This window comes from Chelonia mydas, chromosome 5 (assembly GCF_015237465.2).
Source record: "Chelonia mydas isolate rCheMyd1 chromosome 5, rCheMyd1.pri.v2, whole genome shotgun sequence".
Lineage (NCBI taxonomy): Eukaryota > Metazoa > Chordata > Testudines > Cheloniidae > Chelonia > Chelonia mydas.
The window spans coordinates 46,974,399-46,990,560 of record NC_051245.2 but is presented as its reverse complement, the minus strand read 5'-3'; the positions used below and the strand labels follow the sequence as shown (position 1 = coordinate 46,990,560).

Sequence of the window (16,162 nt, the reverse complement as noted above, 5' to 3'; positions counted from 1 at the left end):
CAGGGAGTAACAGACTGCACATATATAAGGTAAAAACATCTCCTTTGAGCCTCCTTTATCTTAAAGAAATAAAGGCACAAGCCCAATTTAAAAAAAATCTTAGCACCTTTAAGGAGATCAAATAGGCCTGAAATGTGAATGCACTGACAGCAGCCAAAGGCTAAACACTACAAAAATTCTTTAAAGTCACCAGAGACCACAAGTTAGATGATGCTCAAAGCCTCATTTATGCAACTGGATACAACATCCATGTAGAAGCAGACCACAGGGCCAATAGCTTGGGTGTGCTGCTCAAGCAAGCAGCATTGGCCTCTCATTCACAGCGTTGCAGCTATGCAGTGAATCTACTATCCAAGGGTGTTGAGAAAAATTGCAATGTCTACTTTGTAGAGACTGGCATCTTGATGAAACAAAATTCAATTTTTAAAAGGATGTAGGGGATTAAAAGATGGACAAAGTTGTTCAAGTGTCCATATGAGCTCAGATAAATGCTGTGAAAGTGCTGGCAAATCTTGGGGGACTTCTCAGATGTCTGGTGCTTTATGACTTAGAATTTCACACTAGCCACCTGATCACAAAGCTAGTAGCATGTATCTAAAAGTGACATGGGTATCTTTCTACAAAAGAATACAATAGCTTTTAAGAGATTTTTTAGAAATAACAGTGAGCCTACCTTATTCCACACATACTTCCAGCTCACAGAAATGTGATTTCCCAATAGTGCCTTAACCCACTGAACTGGATTCCCATAAGTTCTGTTGTCGCTCGTTCTGATTTTACCATCTCCCAAAAGAGTGACTTTATGGCTGAAGTCCTAAAAATGAAAATTAAGAAAAAAATTACAATTCAATTGACAAATCAAAATTAATATCCTTAAAATTTAAGCAAAATTCTAAAAGTTCATATGAACTGAAAAGTTGCAGCTAGCTATTTTGCATCTTTTCTTTATTCTAGGGGTTTTTTTTCCAGAAACTCATGCCACGATCATAAACTGAAATAAATAAATATTTCAGTTGTAAACTGAGATAAATTTCATTGTATGAGCAACTTAAAAAATATAATACAAACACATCCAAATCACTATCTGCACAAATATTAAGCTTGATAATTAAAAAAAAAGAGAGAGAGAGAGTTTGATGGTCTTCAGACTATGCACTGTTAATTATAAGGATAGGTGCTTTAATAATATAAGAGTATGATCCTGCAAACATCTATGCACATAAGTAACTTTGGGCTTATTTATTTCCAGTGTAGTTAACATGCAGCGTGGCTTATACAGCTTATTGACAGTATGGTATCTACACTGGGCTTAAGTTCAGATAACATATTTAAGCCAGATTTAAACTAAACTGTGCTCTAACAAGGTTAAGCTGACTGGTGTTCAAACTGTTAGAACAAGAGATGGGCCTGACAACGTAACATTGGTCCACCCTCCATCCCCTCTCCCCCCAAAGGCAACCTCCCCAAAATTTGTGACTTGGATCTATGTCTATAGAGTGTCTGAATTGGAACACACTAAATCCAAGCACCTTGAGGAAACCTGACTTCAGATCTCAATTCTAGAGCTTGGACCCATCTCTGGTTAGAATAGTATTTAAAACTGCACTTTGTGAACCCAAGGTAAACCCTAAGTAAGTACCACAAACTCATTGCATCTTTTGTTACCATGTGGTTTTCCATAATCACAAAGGAGGAAGCTTTGTTGTGCTTTTCCTCTGCACAAAGCAACAGACCTAAGCACTAATTTCTATGGTATCCACTGCATCCCAAACGATGAGTGAGTGCTCGTCTCATCGTGGTGCAGAAATACAGCTCTTCTACACCCAAAATAGCTACATTCTCTTCCTTGGGTTGCAAGTATTAAAGGCAAGGGTCAATATTGGAGATCATAACTAGAAGGGTCTTGAGACACTGCAATAGGCAGACTGAGTTCTTCATCCCTTAAGCTGGGTCATCACATGTTCTGAAGCAATATTACAAACCCCGTCCATAAAGGAAATGATTGCATATACTGATGGTTGACATGTGACCCAGTATAGAGGAGGTCTGTGTCCAACTTAAGAGGCCTTCATGTCATGTAGCATGAAGATGCATAAAATGGCTCTTCCATCAAGAGAAGCTCTTCCATGGAAGAGAGTCAGTGGGCCACAGGTGCAGACGAGGAACCCTTCCCATACTTCGGTCCATAGGCGGCGGATGTAAGAGGCCAAGGGAGGCTAAGCCTCACCAAATAGCCGGCCTGCCACCTTTGGTGCGCTGCCGCTGAAAGGGTAACTTGGCCATGGCCCTGCCCATGCTTCACCCCCAGGCCCCGCTCCCACTCATCCTCTTCCCCGATGCCTCACCCTCACTCCACCTCTTCCCGTTCCTGCTCCACCCGCATGGGACCGGGGGAGGAGGTGAAGAGGCGCACGGGACTGGTGATTGGCTGGCTGGCTGGAGGGGGGGAGGTGGGGGAGGAGGCAAGCAGTGAGCGGCGGGCCAGCGCGGGGGCTGGAGAAGGGTGTGAAACAGCAGGTGGGGGACCTTGGGCATAGCGGCAGGAGTGGGAGAGGGCCATGTGGGGCTGGGGGTGGAACATGGGTGGGTCTTCATGGCGGGCAGGCCTTGAGGCAGGGCCTCGGTCTGGGTGTGCCCAGCTTCCCCAAATGGAGGAGTCATGCACCGTCCACGCTTGTGTCCCTTTTATAGCTGACTCTCTACATACTTAGTCAGTTACATACTTCAGCTGCTTGATCAGCACTTTGAACTGGAAATGAACTGGTAGTCACTTCTGAAGCAACTACCTTGTAAATCTTGCTCTACGTTTAAAGGCGGGGGGGGGCATTTGAAGGCAGGGGTTTGATCTTGTTCTTAGATATAGGGTGCACAGTACTCTGTCTCTTGTACCATCAGCTAGCATAGAAACAAGTGAAATAACTTATTTTTCAAACACTTCAGCTGTTTCAAACATGTTTGTTTAATAGTGGGATCAATCCCTATGGGCTTGTCTGCACTACCACTTAAGTTGATGCAAGTTACGTTGCTCAGGGGTCTGAAAAAAACACCTCTGTGAGCAACGTAACTTACATCGACTTAAAGCAGTGTCTGCACTGTGCTATGTCGGCGGGAGATGCGCTCTCCCACTGACACAGCTCCCACTTCTCGTTGTGGTGGAGTAATTACGTCGACAGGAGAGCACTCTCCCTGCGACATAATGCGTCTTCACCAGACGTGCTACATCGGCGCCGCTGCATCATTGCAGCAATGCTTATTTAGCATAGTAGTGAAGACAAGCCCATGGTATTATATTTTTGGCCTAAAGGACTTGAGAGTGTCCTCCTAAGTATCACATTTAGTCATAAAAAAACCTTAAAGCCACCTCTGAACTTTAAAAACCAAAATTATGCAGAATAAAGGACCAGCCAACCATTCTATTTTGCTACTAGCAATGACAGTAAACAGATAACAGAAATTGCAACCAAAAGCTGTTAAATATACGGTATTCTGAATGCCACTATTTGCTACATGGTTTGGCAGAAGGCATTTCACCCACTGAAATGCTTTCATGTAAGACTCTTGGTAGAAAAACGTTTTAAAAGCTGATCTGTAAATATCAAATAAAAAATCAATATTACGTGCTGAAGATACTGAATAAAGAGATTAAGGAAACACTTGAACCCATTTCTAAATTAAAATACTGTTATGTTGGGATTTGGGCAATCACACCACCTTGCTGACATTGTTAGGTGTGAAAACTGCCTTCCATTCACGCTAAATGAGGGCGCAATTAACGGCCCTTTTGTTTATTGATAGCTGAATGGAAAACACCACCTAATGAACAGATCACGTGCTAGCCTGGGCAATGGCAGGGCCACGCAGTCCTAGGGTGGTCTGATAACAAATATGGGGGTGGCAGACTGACTTTGGTCTTGTCTACACTGGGAAGTTGTCGACAAAACTTTTGTCTTTCACAGGTACTTAAAAACGCTCCCCTGAGAAAGACAAAAGTTTTGCTGACGCAAGTGGCAGTGTCGGTTAGCTCTCCTGCCGACAAAGCTAACGCCGCTTGCAGGGCTGGAAGTGTCAACGCAGCCTTGTCGCTAAAAGCTGCGTGGTGTAGACAAGCCCTTCATTGCAGCTGTGTGTACAAAAGCAGCAGCAAAAACATTACAGAAGTACACATGGAAGAGAGCAAGGAAGTCCCACTTGTAGTCTGGCCATGAGAAAAAGCTAAAAAAAAGTGCTTTAGGGTAGAGTGCTGGCTGGAAAGAGGCCTGGAACTGAACCATAAACAAAACAAAGATAAGGCAAAATTGTCTTCTGTTGTTCAATTCCTATTGTGCCCAGGGCAATCTGACTTTATGTACATTATTTTTAAATAAATAGGGCTGCATTAAAGATATACCTGACTACCATCAATTTCTTCTCTTAACAGAAACTACCACCAAAGCTTGAATATTGTATAATTACTCTGATAAAAAGAGGTTTTAAACTGTACATGTTTGAGGAGTCCAGACTATCCCTCCTGTTCCATTTCAAACACCTGTGGATGATGACCATATACACCACAGATCAGCACTGAAAACCAGCAACTGTTTCTTAAGGTTTCAGAGTAGTAGCCGTGTTAGTCTGTATCTGTAAAAAGAAAAGGAGTACTTGTGGCACCTTAGAGACTAACAAATTTATTTGAGCATAAGCTTTCGTGAGTTACATGCATCCGATGAAGTGAGCTGTAGCTCTTGAAAGCTTATGCTCAAATAAATTTGTTAGTCTCTCAGGTGACCCAAGTACTCCTTTTCTTTTTGTCTCTTAAGGGAGTCCCAATTTTTCTAATTCTGCATGTTTTAAATAGTCTTTTGTCTGACAGGTTACAAAGATGTAAAAAAAACCCTTGTAACTTTAAAATATACAGCTGTGGGGGGAAGAAACAGGACTCTACTTAGCTCTCTTCCAACAAGCTCAGGTCTCCAAGCAAAGGTCAGTGAGGAATAACTTCACCAGTAGAGTGGGTAGGGGTGGGCCACTAGAGTTGGCTGTTCAGACAGGAGTTTATTTTGATATTTACAGATTAACTTAATACTCAAACCGCTTTGGTACAGTATAATGTTCAATATTTAATCAAAAATGATTAAAGGTCTAGAAAACACGACTTATGGGGGAAGAATAAAAAAAATGGGTGTGTTTAGTCTAGAGAAGAGAAGACTGAGGGGAGACATAACAGTTTTCAAGAACAAAAAAGAAGGTAAACTGTTCTTGTTAACCTCTGAGGTAGGACAAGAAGCAATGGGCTTAAATTGCAGCAAGGACAGTTTCAACATTAGGAAAAACTTCCTGTCAGGGTAGTTAAGCACTGGAATAAATTGCCTAGGGAGGTTGCAGAATCTTCATCATTGGAGATTTTTAAGAGCAGATTAGACAAACACCTAGATAATATTTAGTCCTCCTTGAGTGCAGGGGACTGGACTAAATGACCTCTAGAGGTTCCTTCCAGTCCTATGATACTATGATTTCCCACATTATGTGGTTTATTTCTTTTCATTATTTTCTAATATTTACATTATTTTGGTGGTAAACCAATTACCTGAAGTTTGAATTCTAGAACATTTTCTCCTGGCTTAATTTTTCCTAATTCAAGCAGATCTTTCAGTTGATTTTTTTTCCTTCTATTTCCTCTACGGTTCAATTGCTGTTGTTCACTATCCTGATTATCAGAGTACTGTGAAGAAGAATTTTGACTGATGTGTACTGGATAAGGTACATATGAGACCAGACCTGTAACATTACATGAGGTCCGATTATTTTCGAAGATATTTTGTTGAAGAGTAATAGGAGAGATTTCTGCAGATTCTGACACCACTATTGGTTGCTTCTGGGAAGCTTTATTCCTATGTCCACATCTTTGCAGAGTCTGACCAGCAAGAACCTGTTGACATTCAGCGATTGGATGATGGATATTTTTATTGATAACAAAGCTTTCGGCTTCTGAAATATTTAACATGCTGGTTACTGGACTGGGATTTGGAGACTTGCTTCCTTGTTTTGCAATCGCTATATAATTATTTTTTTCTTGCTGTGAGCACTTTGTTGGAGTAATGCAAATAACAGGTTCTGACGGCGAAGTTCCCATTTCTATAGTATCTGTGGATTTTGATGTCTTATCACAGGTATATTCTCTGACCTTGTTTTCATATGTCAAAGCATGGGAAGAAACTTCTTTGCTTGTACTTGCCTCTTCATTTGCTCCTGTCTCATCTAAGCAGCCGTTTGGATGTTGGCTGTACTCTTGATCTGAAAATTTACCTTCCACAGGGAGAAGTTTTTCCACTAGGTTTCCATTAGTCAATTTGGCACCAGGATCTATACTTACTGTAACTACATCACGATGCACTATTTCATCAACAGTCAGATCATCTCTGTTGTCCTTTTCATGATAAATAATTGAGTTTGGGATTTGTTTCTTTGAACATCTAGAATACACTTGCTTTGCTTTCTTATAGTTTTTTATTTTCTGGCCTAGTTCTTTCTGTTTTTGTGCCACAACCAAAAGACTCTTTTGCCTAGAAGCAAGTTTAACTAGTTGTTCCCTCAATGCTCCTTGTTTAAAAGACTCCACTGAAGCCCTATAGGAAATAAAACAAACAAACAGAAGATTAATTCAGAACACAAAATACAAACTCTCTCCCTCTCTCTCTCTCTCTCTGTGCACACGCACGTGCTTGTGTGTGTGTATAAAACTTCTAAAGAAACAGAAATATTTTTTAAAAACTCTGCCAAGGCCCAAAAATTGAACAACCTTTTTATTGTTTGTATAGTTTATGGTTCAAATCCCAATTCTTATGCAAAATAAGCGGTGTGCAAAGAAACCTTGTAGAGGCCAGAATCTTCCTCCTCAGCCTGGAGGCAGGATGTGAAGCATTGTAACTACTGTAATATTCTTGACCTACTATGCATCCCTAGGAGTGGAATTGAGAAATTGGATCCACACAGTCACTGGCCAATTCCCTACCCTCATATCACCAGAGGCCACTGCACAGGGGAAATATAAATCTTCTGGGTATTCCTCTGGACCCTTCCTCTCACAACACTGGTTTATTGCAATCAGGCCTTCTGCAGCCCTCACTTGGGCCCTGATTCTGCAATAAGCTCTGCATAGGCAAACTCATGGGCCTGGGTGGAGCCATACTGAAGTTCATGGAGCTCCACACAGATGCAAGAGTCTACCAGTCTGCCAGGATTTGACATTGTGTAGTCCTTCAAATAAATGTTATTTTGTAAAACAAATGCTTTCATATTCTTTATCCAAACCTTTCCTCCCAAAAATTGACATTAGCAGCCCAGAATTCATGACCTGCTATGCCATGATAATTGTGTGTGTGCACATGTGTGCATGTACACTCACATAATGAATGAAAATTTCAGTAAGAGAGATTTCAATTTAAAGCTTCTACTGCTTCTTCAAGCTTCTTTCAAGCTTACTTAAGCAGAAATAAGCAAAGCAATTATTTTTAAAATTGTGAAAAATATCTTGATAATATCCGTTATATTCAACTGATTTCCATGAGTGTCATACCCAGCTCATGGGTGGCCAGACCTATTAGTTGGATCCAAAATCCACAGTCACGAACCAGGAGTCAAGGGCCAGCCTGACTGGGATACTGGGAGGTCAGAAGCAGGTGGAAAAAATGGAGGTTAGAACCATGAGTTGGGAACCTGAGTCAGGCCAGGTCAGGATACTGGAGGTCAGAGGCAGGAGACAAACTGGAGGTCAGGAACCACAAGTCAAGCAAGGTCAAATGCCAGGAGATCAAGTTGGGGAAGCATGAAGCACACTGTCCAAACCAGGGTGGAGCCCAATTGTTTGGACATATTCCTGTTCCTGCTGCTGACTTATGTAGGGCCAGCAGACCAATCAGCTACTCTGGGACTCCACCAATCGGACCTCGGGATAGAGCCTCACATTGGGTTTGGGCCCAGGAACTTATAGTCTAGTTTCCAAGAGGGTCTGTCCATGCAGAGGTATCTTGTTGAAAGCTGTAGTTGCATCTGTGAAATTGTCCACTGCTCCATAATCAATGAAGGCCTCTTGGAGGAGAGTCCACCAGGGATCCCCTAGGATGCACAGCTTGATAGGTACCTGCAAATGAGAAGCCCCTGGATGGGCATCAGGGTGCCTTTCAGTGAGAAATAGGTAATAGGGAAGTTCTTTTCTCTCAAGGCCCATGCCAGTCTCCTCCCCCACAATTCCAGGGCTGGCTTGTGCCCCCAAGCTTCTTAGTGTTTGCAGTGGGCAGGCCGAGATGATGTGGCCAGGCTCACCACAGCAGAATCACAGGTGGCACTGATTGTGCCATTTCTTTTCTTCAGATGTGAGTTGCTGATGAGACCTGCTTGCACGGGTTCAGCAGGTGATACAGAAGCTGATGTCACTGTCCCTGGGCGTTGGGGCTGCAGCTAACTTCTTTTCTTCTCCCTTCATTCCTATAGCCAATTATCTATGTGGATGATAAGGTCCACCAAGGCATCTGGGCCCTTAGGCATCTCTATCTGGGCCAGTTCATCTTTGATTTCTTCCCACAAGCCCCACTGGAACTGATACTGCTGCTTTGTTCCACTCTGTATCTGCTGTGAGGCGGCGGAAGTGCACTGAATAGGAGGCCACTATGCCTTGCCCCTGCCTGAGTCCTCTCAGAGAGGCCTCAGGCATTTGAGCTCAGTGCAGATCATCGAAGATGGTTGACTTAAATTGGAGAAAGGTGTCTCAGTTTGACAGCACTGGGTATGGCCTTCCAGCCAGAGGGGAGGTCCAGTCTAACACAGCCTCCTGTCAGCAGGCTGATTACCAAGGTTACCTTGGCCAGGTCAGAGGCACAGATTTGGGAATGCATCAGAAACCAAAGGTGGTGGTTCCTGTCAAACCATTTGGGCAAAGGTATTGGGGAAAGACACTGTAGGCTATGTTCATAGCGTGGTGTTCTCAGTGCTCAGCTGCCTCTTTTGCTCTACAAAATGGCATCCTTTGCACAGCATGACCTCGTATGCACTATACGTACATAGTCATGCATTTTGCAGTACATACCATGGGTGTGAGGTCATGCTTTGTGCAGGACACCATTTTGCTCTAAAAAATGGCATCCTCCATGCTAGAGTCCTGGGACGAAACAATTCATTCAAGTGGGTTCATGCCAACATCAAGGAATCCCTAGGCTGGGGTGTGTGTGATTTTTTTCTTCTGAAACAATGATACCATGAAAAGCTCTAGATTATAAACAGGTCTTATATTGGTATAACTTATTCTGTTTCCTGAATCAGAATAAGCTATATCAGTGTAAGCCCTTTTATACCAATATTACTGTGTCCATATGAGAGTTTGTTTTGATTTTTTTCTTCCCTGTTTTAATTATACTTTAAAGCAACAAAACTTTTCAGTATAGACAAGGCTTAAGAGAAAGCACCATGAAAAGAAGATTCTAATGCCTTGAAAGTAAGCACAGTAATGAGCCCCATTTTAACTACTTTTCACATAATCAGATGGAAGTGTAAAGCTGGCATGCAGTTTATTACACTGGAAAGATAGCAGCTATATTGGTTACAGCACATTTGCAACACCTCAAAAATATTTATCAGTTCAGTGCTATAGAACACAGCTTCACTAATAACATTCAAAGATTGTCTGATAGGCTTGTGCAAATGTTAAATCAGTTATGCTGTAATTACTTGTCTCTTTAACTACTGAGGATTTGTCTATATGAACACTTACTTTGCAGGAAGTAGGGTGTAAATCTAAAAATGTGTGCACTTTGATCTGTGAAATGGGAGTAGATTAAAGCACACTATGGAACTTTTAACGCATGGCAGCAGGGTTCACAGGGACAATTAATGCAGAGCAGGCTAACGTGAGATAGATTTACACTCCAACTGACCGCAAATTAAGTGTTCATATAAACAAGTCCTAGTTTATTCACAAGGATGATCTTGGAATGTTAACTCCTTTTCACATAGAATCATAGAATATCAGAGTTGGAAGGGACCTCAGGAGGTCATCTAGTCCAACCCCCTGCTCAGAGCAGGACCAGTCCCCAATTTTTGCCCCAGATCCCTAATGGCCCCCTCAAGGATTGAACTCACAACTCTGGGTTTAGCAGGCCAATGCTCAAACCACTGAGCTATCCCTCCCCCCTAGGCCTCACTTTTTTTAATTACCTATCTTATGTGTCTATATATATATATTATCTCTTATGGGAGGTGCATGAACTGCTGGCTGGGGGAGGCTAGCCCACAGCTCCTCCCCTTCCACGCCCCCTGACGGAACCCAGCCCCTCCCCCTGCATGGCTGCCACCATCCCCCAGGTTAGCACCCCCAGCCCTGGAGCGCTGGGAGGGCGGGTGGTGTGGCCACAGCCTCCCCAGCCCCGGAGCACTAGGCGGACGGATGGCGTGGCCCTGGAGCACTGGGCGGGCTGGGCAGTGCAGCCCCAGTGCCAGCCCCAGCCCTAGCCAGGGCCACGGCAAAGGACAGGGGAAATGGCAGGTGGGGTTCTGGAGAAGGAGTGTGGGTGGGGCTATGCCTGGCTGTTTGGGGAGGCACAGCCTCCCCCAGCTTATGATGCCCGCTGCCCAAATGATCTATGGAATGAAGAGGAGTTAAGGGCTTGGATTGGACTCAGGAGATGTGGGTACAATCCCAGACACTGCCACAGATTTCCCCTGTGACCACAGGAAAGTAATCTAATATCTCTGTGCCTCAGTTCCTAATCTTCTGTCATATCCCTTTCTCTCAACCCTTATCTTCCTTTTTATTTAGACTGCTCTTTGGGGCAGGAAACATCTCTTATTATGTGTTTACACAAATATTTTACATGTTTGAGTCAGCCAAATCCTGAAATTCTCACTCAGGCACAAACCCTCACTGACGCCAATAGGAGTTATAGTTGATAAAAGACTGAGTTAGGACCACACAGTTTTGCCTTCATGTTACTGCTTGCTGGCCTTCTAACTAGATCCATCTGTGTTGCTTTTAAAAAATAAACCTTTAATAAAACCACGGTTTACATTCCCCTTACCTGTATTTTTTAGCTAGGACATCCCTTTCTGCTTTCTGTTTGGCAAGCACTTCATTCAAAGTGTCTTGTATCTGTGATAGGCCATGAATATACAGTCCTGTTCAGCATTTAAACATAGTCAAAATTATTATTAAAATGAGAGGCAGAAATTATGATCATTACAATGGTTGAGGCAGCAAAAACAAGGCTGGAGAATGAAAATATTGTTATGGCAACAGGTGATACTGTCATCTACGTTATGAGTCATTGCTTTATAAGAACTCAAGATTAAATTCTCCACAGGAAGTTATATTTAACTACTTAAATTTGAATAGCTCAAATTTTAGGAAGTATGGAAATGCAGTAGCCACACCCACACAGTAATAAGGGAATTGTGTAGGTTAAAGCACACTCTTTTGGCTGATGGGCAATTAAATCTTTTTGAGGTCCTTTGAAATCAATGGAATTATGCTGACATACACTAGCTGAGGACCAGGCCCATTAAGACTATAGAAGCAAGAATTTGATAAATTGAATATTTTATATATTAGAGAATAGCCTGGATTTTATTTCTTCAAGTCAAATATGACATCTGAATCAATGTATAATAGTTTCACATACTGTATTAAAACATACATCACAGAAATTAGAAATTGATTAAGTTTGCTAGCTATATCCCTCTGTGAAACACAAGGAGGAACAATTTTCAAATGGTTCTATTAGATGCCCCCTTTTCTTTGTCCTATAATACAACAGAAAATTGAAAGGTCTCAACTGGCACAGATTTAACAAGATCACAAGTGCAGTGTATAACCCAGGGACATCTAGGTGCCAACTGGCAGAGTGTACAGGCATGCCCCATAACCTCAGCCATACAGATCGCAATGCCATCCAAAACTGGTTAGTCTCTAAGGTGCCACAAGTACTCCTTTTCTTTTTAGAAACAACTCTGACATTATAATCAAAGGAACTGGCAAAGGAGGTGCTATAGTCATAATGAACAGGTCGGATTATGAACAGGAGACTGCCAAGCAACTCTCCAACACCACATTCTATAGGCGACTATCCTCTTATCCCACTGAGGGGTACCAAAAGAAACTACACCATTTGCTCAAGAAACTCCCTGAAAAAGCACAAGAACAAATCCGCACAGACACACCCCAAGAGCCCCAACCAAGGGTATTCTATCTGCTACCCAGGATCCATAAACCTGGAACCCTGGACGCCCCATCATCTGAGGCATTGGCACTCTTACAACAGGATTATCTGGTTATTTGGACTCTCTCCTCAGACCCTATGCTACCAGCACTCTTAGCCATCTTTGAGATACCACTGACTTCCTGAGGAAACTACAATGCATTGGCGATCTTCCTGAAAACACCATCCTGGCCACCATGGATATAGAAGCTCTTTACACCAATGTTCCACAATAGGATGGACTATAAGCTGTCAGGAACAGTATCCCTGATGAGGCCACGGCACACCTGGTGGCTGAGCTTTGTGACTTTGTCCTCACCCATAACTATTTCACATTTGGGGACAATGTATACCTTCAAGGCAGCGGCACTGCTATAGGTACCTGCATGGTCCCACAGTATGCCAACATTTTTATGGCTGACTTAAAAAAATGCTTCCTCAGCTCTCATCCCCTAGCGCCCCTCCTCTACTTGCGCTACACTGATGACATCTTCATCATATGGACCCACAGGAAGGAGGCCCTTGAAGAATTCCACCAGAATTTCAACCATTTCCACCCCACCATCAACCTCAGCCTGGACCAGTCCACAAAAGAGTTCCACTTTCTGGACACTACAGTGCAAGTAAGTGATGGTCACATAAACACCACCCTATACCAGAAACCTACTGACTGCTATACTTACCTACATGCCTCTAGCTTCCATCCAGGACATATCACACGATCCATTTTCTACAGCCAAGCCCTAAGATACAATCAAATTTGCTCCAATCCCTCAGACAGAGACAAACACCTACAAGATCTTTATCAAGCATTCTTAAAACTACAATACCCACCTGGGGAAGTGAGGAAACAGAATGACAGAGATGGGTACCCAGAAGTCACCTACTTCAGGACAGGCCCAACAAGGAAAATAACAGAACACCACTGGCCCCCAGCTAAAACCTCTCCAGCACATCAACAATGATCTACAACCTATCCTGGAAAATGATCCCTCACTCTCACAGACCTTGGGAGGCAAGCCAGTCCTCATTTACAGACAGCCCCCCCAACCTGAAGCAAAGACTTACCAGCAACTACACACCACACCACAGAAACACTAACCCAAGAACCAATCCCTGTAACAAACCCCATTGCCTACTTTGCCCCATATCTACTCTAGTGACACCATCAGAGGACCCAACCACATGAGCCACACCATCAGGGGCTCATTCATCTGCACGTCTACTAATGTGATATGTGCCATCATGTGCCAGGAATGCCTCTCTACCATGTACATTGGCCAAACCGGACAGTCTCCACATAAAAGAATAAATGGACACAAATCAGACATCAGGAACGGTAACATACAAAAGCCAGTAGGAGAACACTTCAATCTCCTTGGACATTCTATAACAGATTTAAAAGTAGCCATACTTCAACAAAAAAACTTCAAAAACAGACTTCAAAGAGAAACTGCAGAGCTACAATTCATTTGCAAATTTAACACCATTAATTTGGGCTTGAATAGGGACTGGGAGTGGCTGGCTCACTACAAAAGCAATTTTCCCTCTCTTGGTATTGACACCTCCTCATCAATTATCGGGAATGGACCACCTCCACCCTGACTGAATTGGCCTTGTCAACACTGGTTCTCCACTTGTAAGGCAATTCCCTTCTTGTCATGTGCCAGTATACTTATGCCTGCATCTGTAATTTTCACTCCATGCATCTGAAGAAGTGGATTTTTTACCCTCAAAAGCTTATGCCCAAATAAATCTGTTAGTCTTTAAGGTGCCACCGGACTGCTCGTTGTTCTTGAGGTATGTCAGACAGGTCACCAGAAGGTGATAAACAGGTTCTGTTCAGACAAGGAATAAGAGACATTTATCTCCCTGGCTGACCATTGTGTATCTTACAACAGAAGTCTATTTGCATACAGAATCACCAGCTAATCAACACTACGAAGTCAAAAAGTGATCACAAAATCTACAGAAAGGAACACACAGCAGGAGGGTGTCTGGTTTATGACTAAGATGAAAGAATTAGTCTGATGTATCAGGAGAATGCAAGGAGATGCCGAAGGTCTTTAATCTAGGAAGTAAGATGATCATATGTTTGCTTCATGAAAAATATTACAGCCAAGCTTGGCTGAAAACACTGGAGAGACTTTGGGGTGACCTAAACTTAATTAGACAAAGTAGTATCTTGTTAATTAAGTTTAGGCTCTGGTACGTGTGTTATGATTTTATTTTATATGTAATCCTTTGTTTCCAATATTTCTGCTTCCTATCATTTGAATTTCTGCTCTTTGTTAAATAAGCGTATACTTACTTTCACTATAGACAAATCTAAGGACAGTGTGTTAAGTGGAGCTATGTACTATGGTGTAAAACTGGTAAGGTGCAGTGTACTTTTCCTTTGGGAACAGCAGGTCTGGTAATTCTGTGAGTGTCCAATGATCAGCAGCTGGACACTCCAGGGGGACACCCATAGGAGTAGGTGGTTAGAATATGCCTTTCGCTAACCAGTAAAGAAAGAGTGTGTTCTGAGGAGGCCTGGACGGGAGTGCTTTTATTGCCCATAGCCATGGAGTTGACCCATGGCAGGCACAGACAAGGCTTGCTCCTGCTAAGGGCAGGTGGTAGCAAGATACCTCACAAGCCTAGGGAACCCTGAGAAGCGTCACACCAACATGTCCCTGTGGATGCCAGTGGGATGATATGACAACCAAATATCATCAAACCATTAGTAAACAGGAAATACACAATTTTTGTTTCTATCAACTATTACACCTGAAAATGGAACACTGCAGAATGAAAAAAACAAACCACAACTCACAGAATATGTTCAGAAAGCTGATTTTCTCATTTTACTGAGCATTGCATATATTTATTTATCAAAATAAGGGAAATGTGAACATATTGTGTTTATTAAAGTGACAGATCACAGTACTTCTAAGAGCTGGGTATATGCATGTAACTGTGTTGCTAATTTATCTTCATAGTAATCCCAATGCACCTTTATACTGTTGATCATTCTTGTGCTTCTTCCTAAGCAACTAACTCAGTTTATGTTAAAAGGTGCCAAATTATTAGGTGGTTTTGTCACAAGGGACTTAAATAAAGACCATCATATCCATTTCTCTTGTGACCTTAGCCAAAGAAAGTCTGATACTCCTTATTTCTGTTTTATGAAACTGGGTGGATCTGTTTCAATCACACAGGAGCCTGTCTGGTTATTCAAACACATGGAAATGTAACCATTTTGATCAGTAATTCTCAGCTTTGATTTATTTATTCAGCTGTAAGCTCCATGGGTTTGACTGATATTCCACACTGCTGAGCAACTGACTGATGATATGATTGAAAAGCTTTTAAATACAATCACCTGAGTCTTTTTTTCATTCCCTTTCTCTATGAACAAGAAGAACGTTTTCCCTAGTTCACATTTCTTTTAATGAGGCTCTGTTGATCTTTGCAGGACCTCAAATTTAGTTAGTTTACAAGACATGTGGCTATATTCATCTTGGGTTTACACTGGTGTCTGCTAGTGCAAACCTAATCACTGAGCCCCAGCTATGAAAATTACACTAGGAGTGGTTTCAATGATGGAAAACAGCTATAACTTCCTTTCTGGGGGAATAGAGTGATCACAGAGGGTCAGATCTGCCCGAAAAATAGACAGCACCAGCTGGGAAGGCCACATGTCAAGTGAGGCCAGGATATGCACTTTTTAAGTACATTCCCTCAGGAGCATCTGCCAGCTTGGTTCCTATGAATCTACAGCAACAAACTAAAGCTGATCTGCACCAGTAGAAATCCTGAGGTGGTAGGAGGTCTGCACCATCAGGTATCCTCTTTTGAAATTAATCAGTCCTGGGCACAAGAGGGCAAAGGTAATTTCCAAGGCACTTCCAAGTGCCATCACTTATGAATCTGCCCCATCATTTCCCCTAACACATTTT

At 42.5% G+C, this 16,162-nt stretch overlaps 1 protein-coding gene across 1 annotated transcript in view; it reads right to left on the bottom strand.

Annotated features, from left to right (window-relative positions):
- Positions 1 to 16,162, bottom strand: part of ANKRD31 (ankyrin repeat domain 31) — a 109,593-nt gene that overhangs the window by 26,151 nt on the left and 67,280 nt on the right. The window contains exons 21-23 of the mRNA XM_043546618.1: positions 11,043 to 11,139; positions 5,564 to 6,602; positions 674 to 814 (exon numbers count right to left, since the gene is read on the bottom strand). Of these exons, the coding sequence (XP_043402553.1) occupies positions 674 to 814; positions 5,564 to 6,602; positions 11,043 to 11,139 (1,277 nt within the window). The remainder of the gene's footprint in view (positions 1 to 673; positions 815 to 5,563; positions 6,603 to 11,042; positions 11,140 to 16,162) is intronic.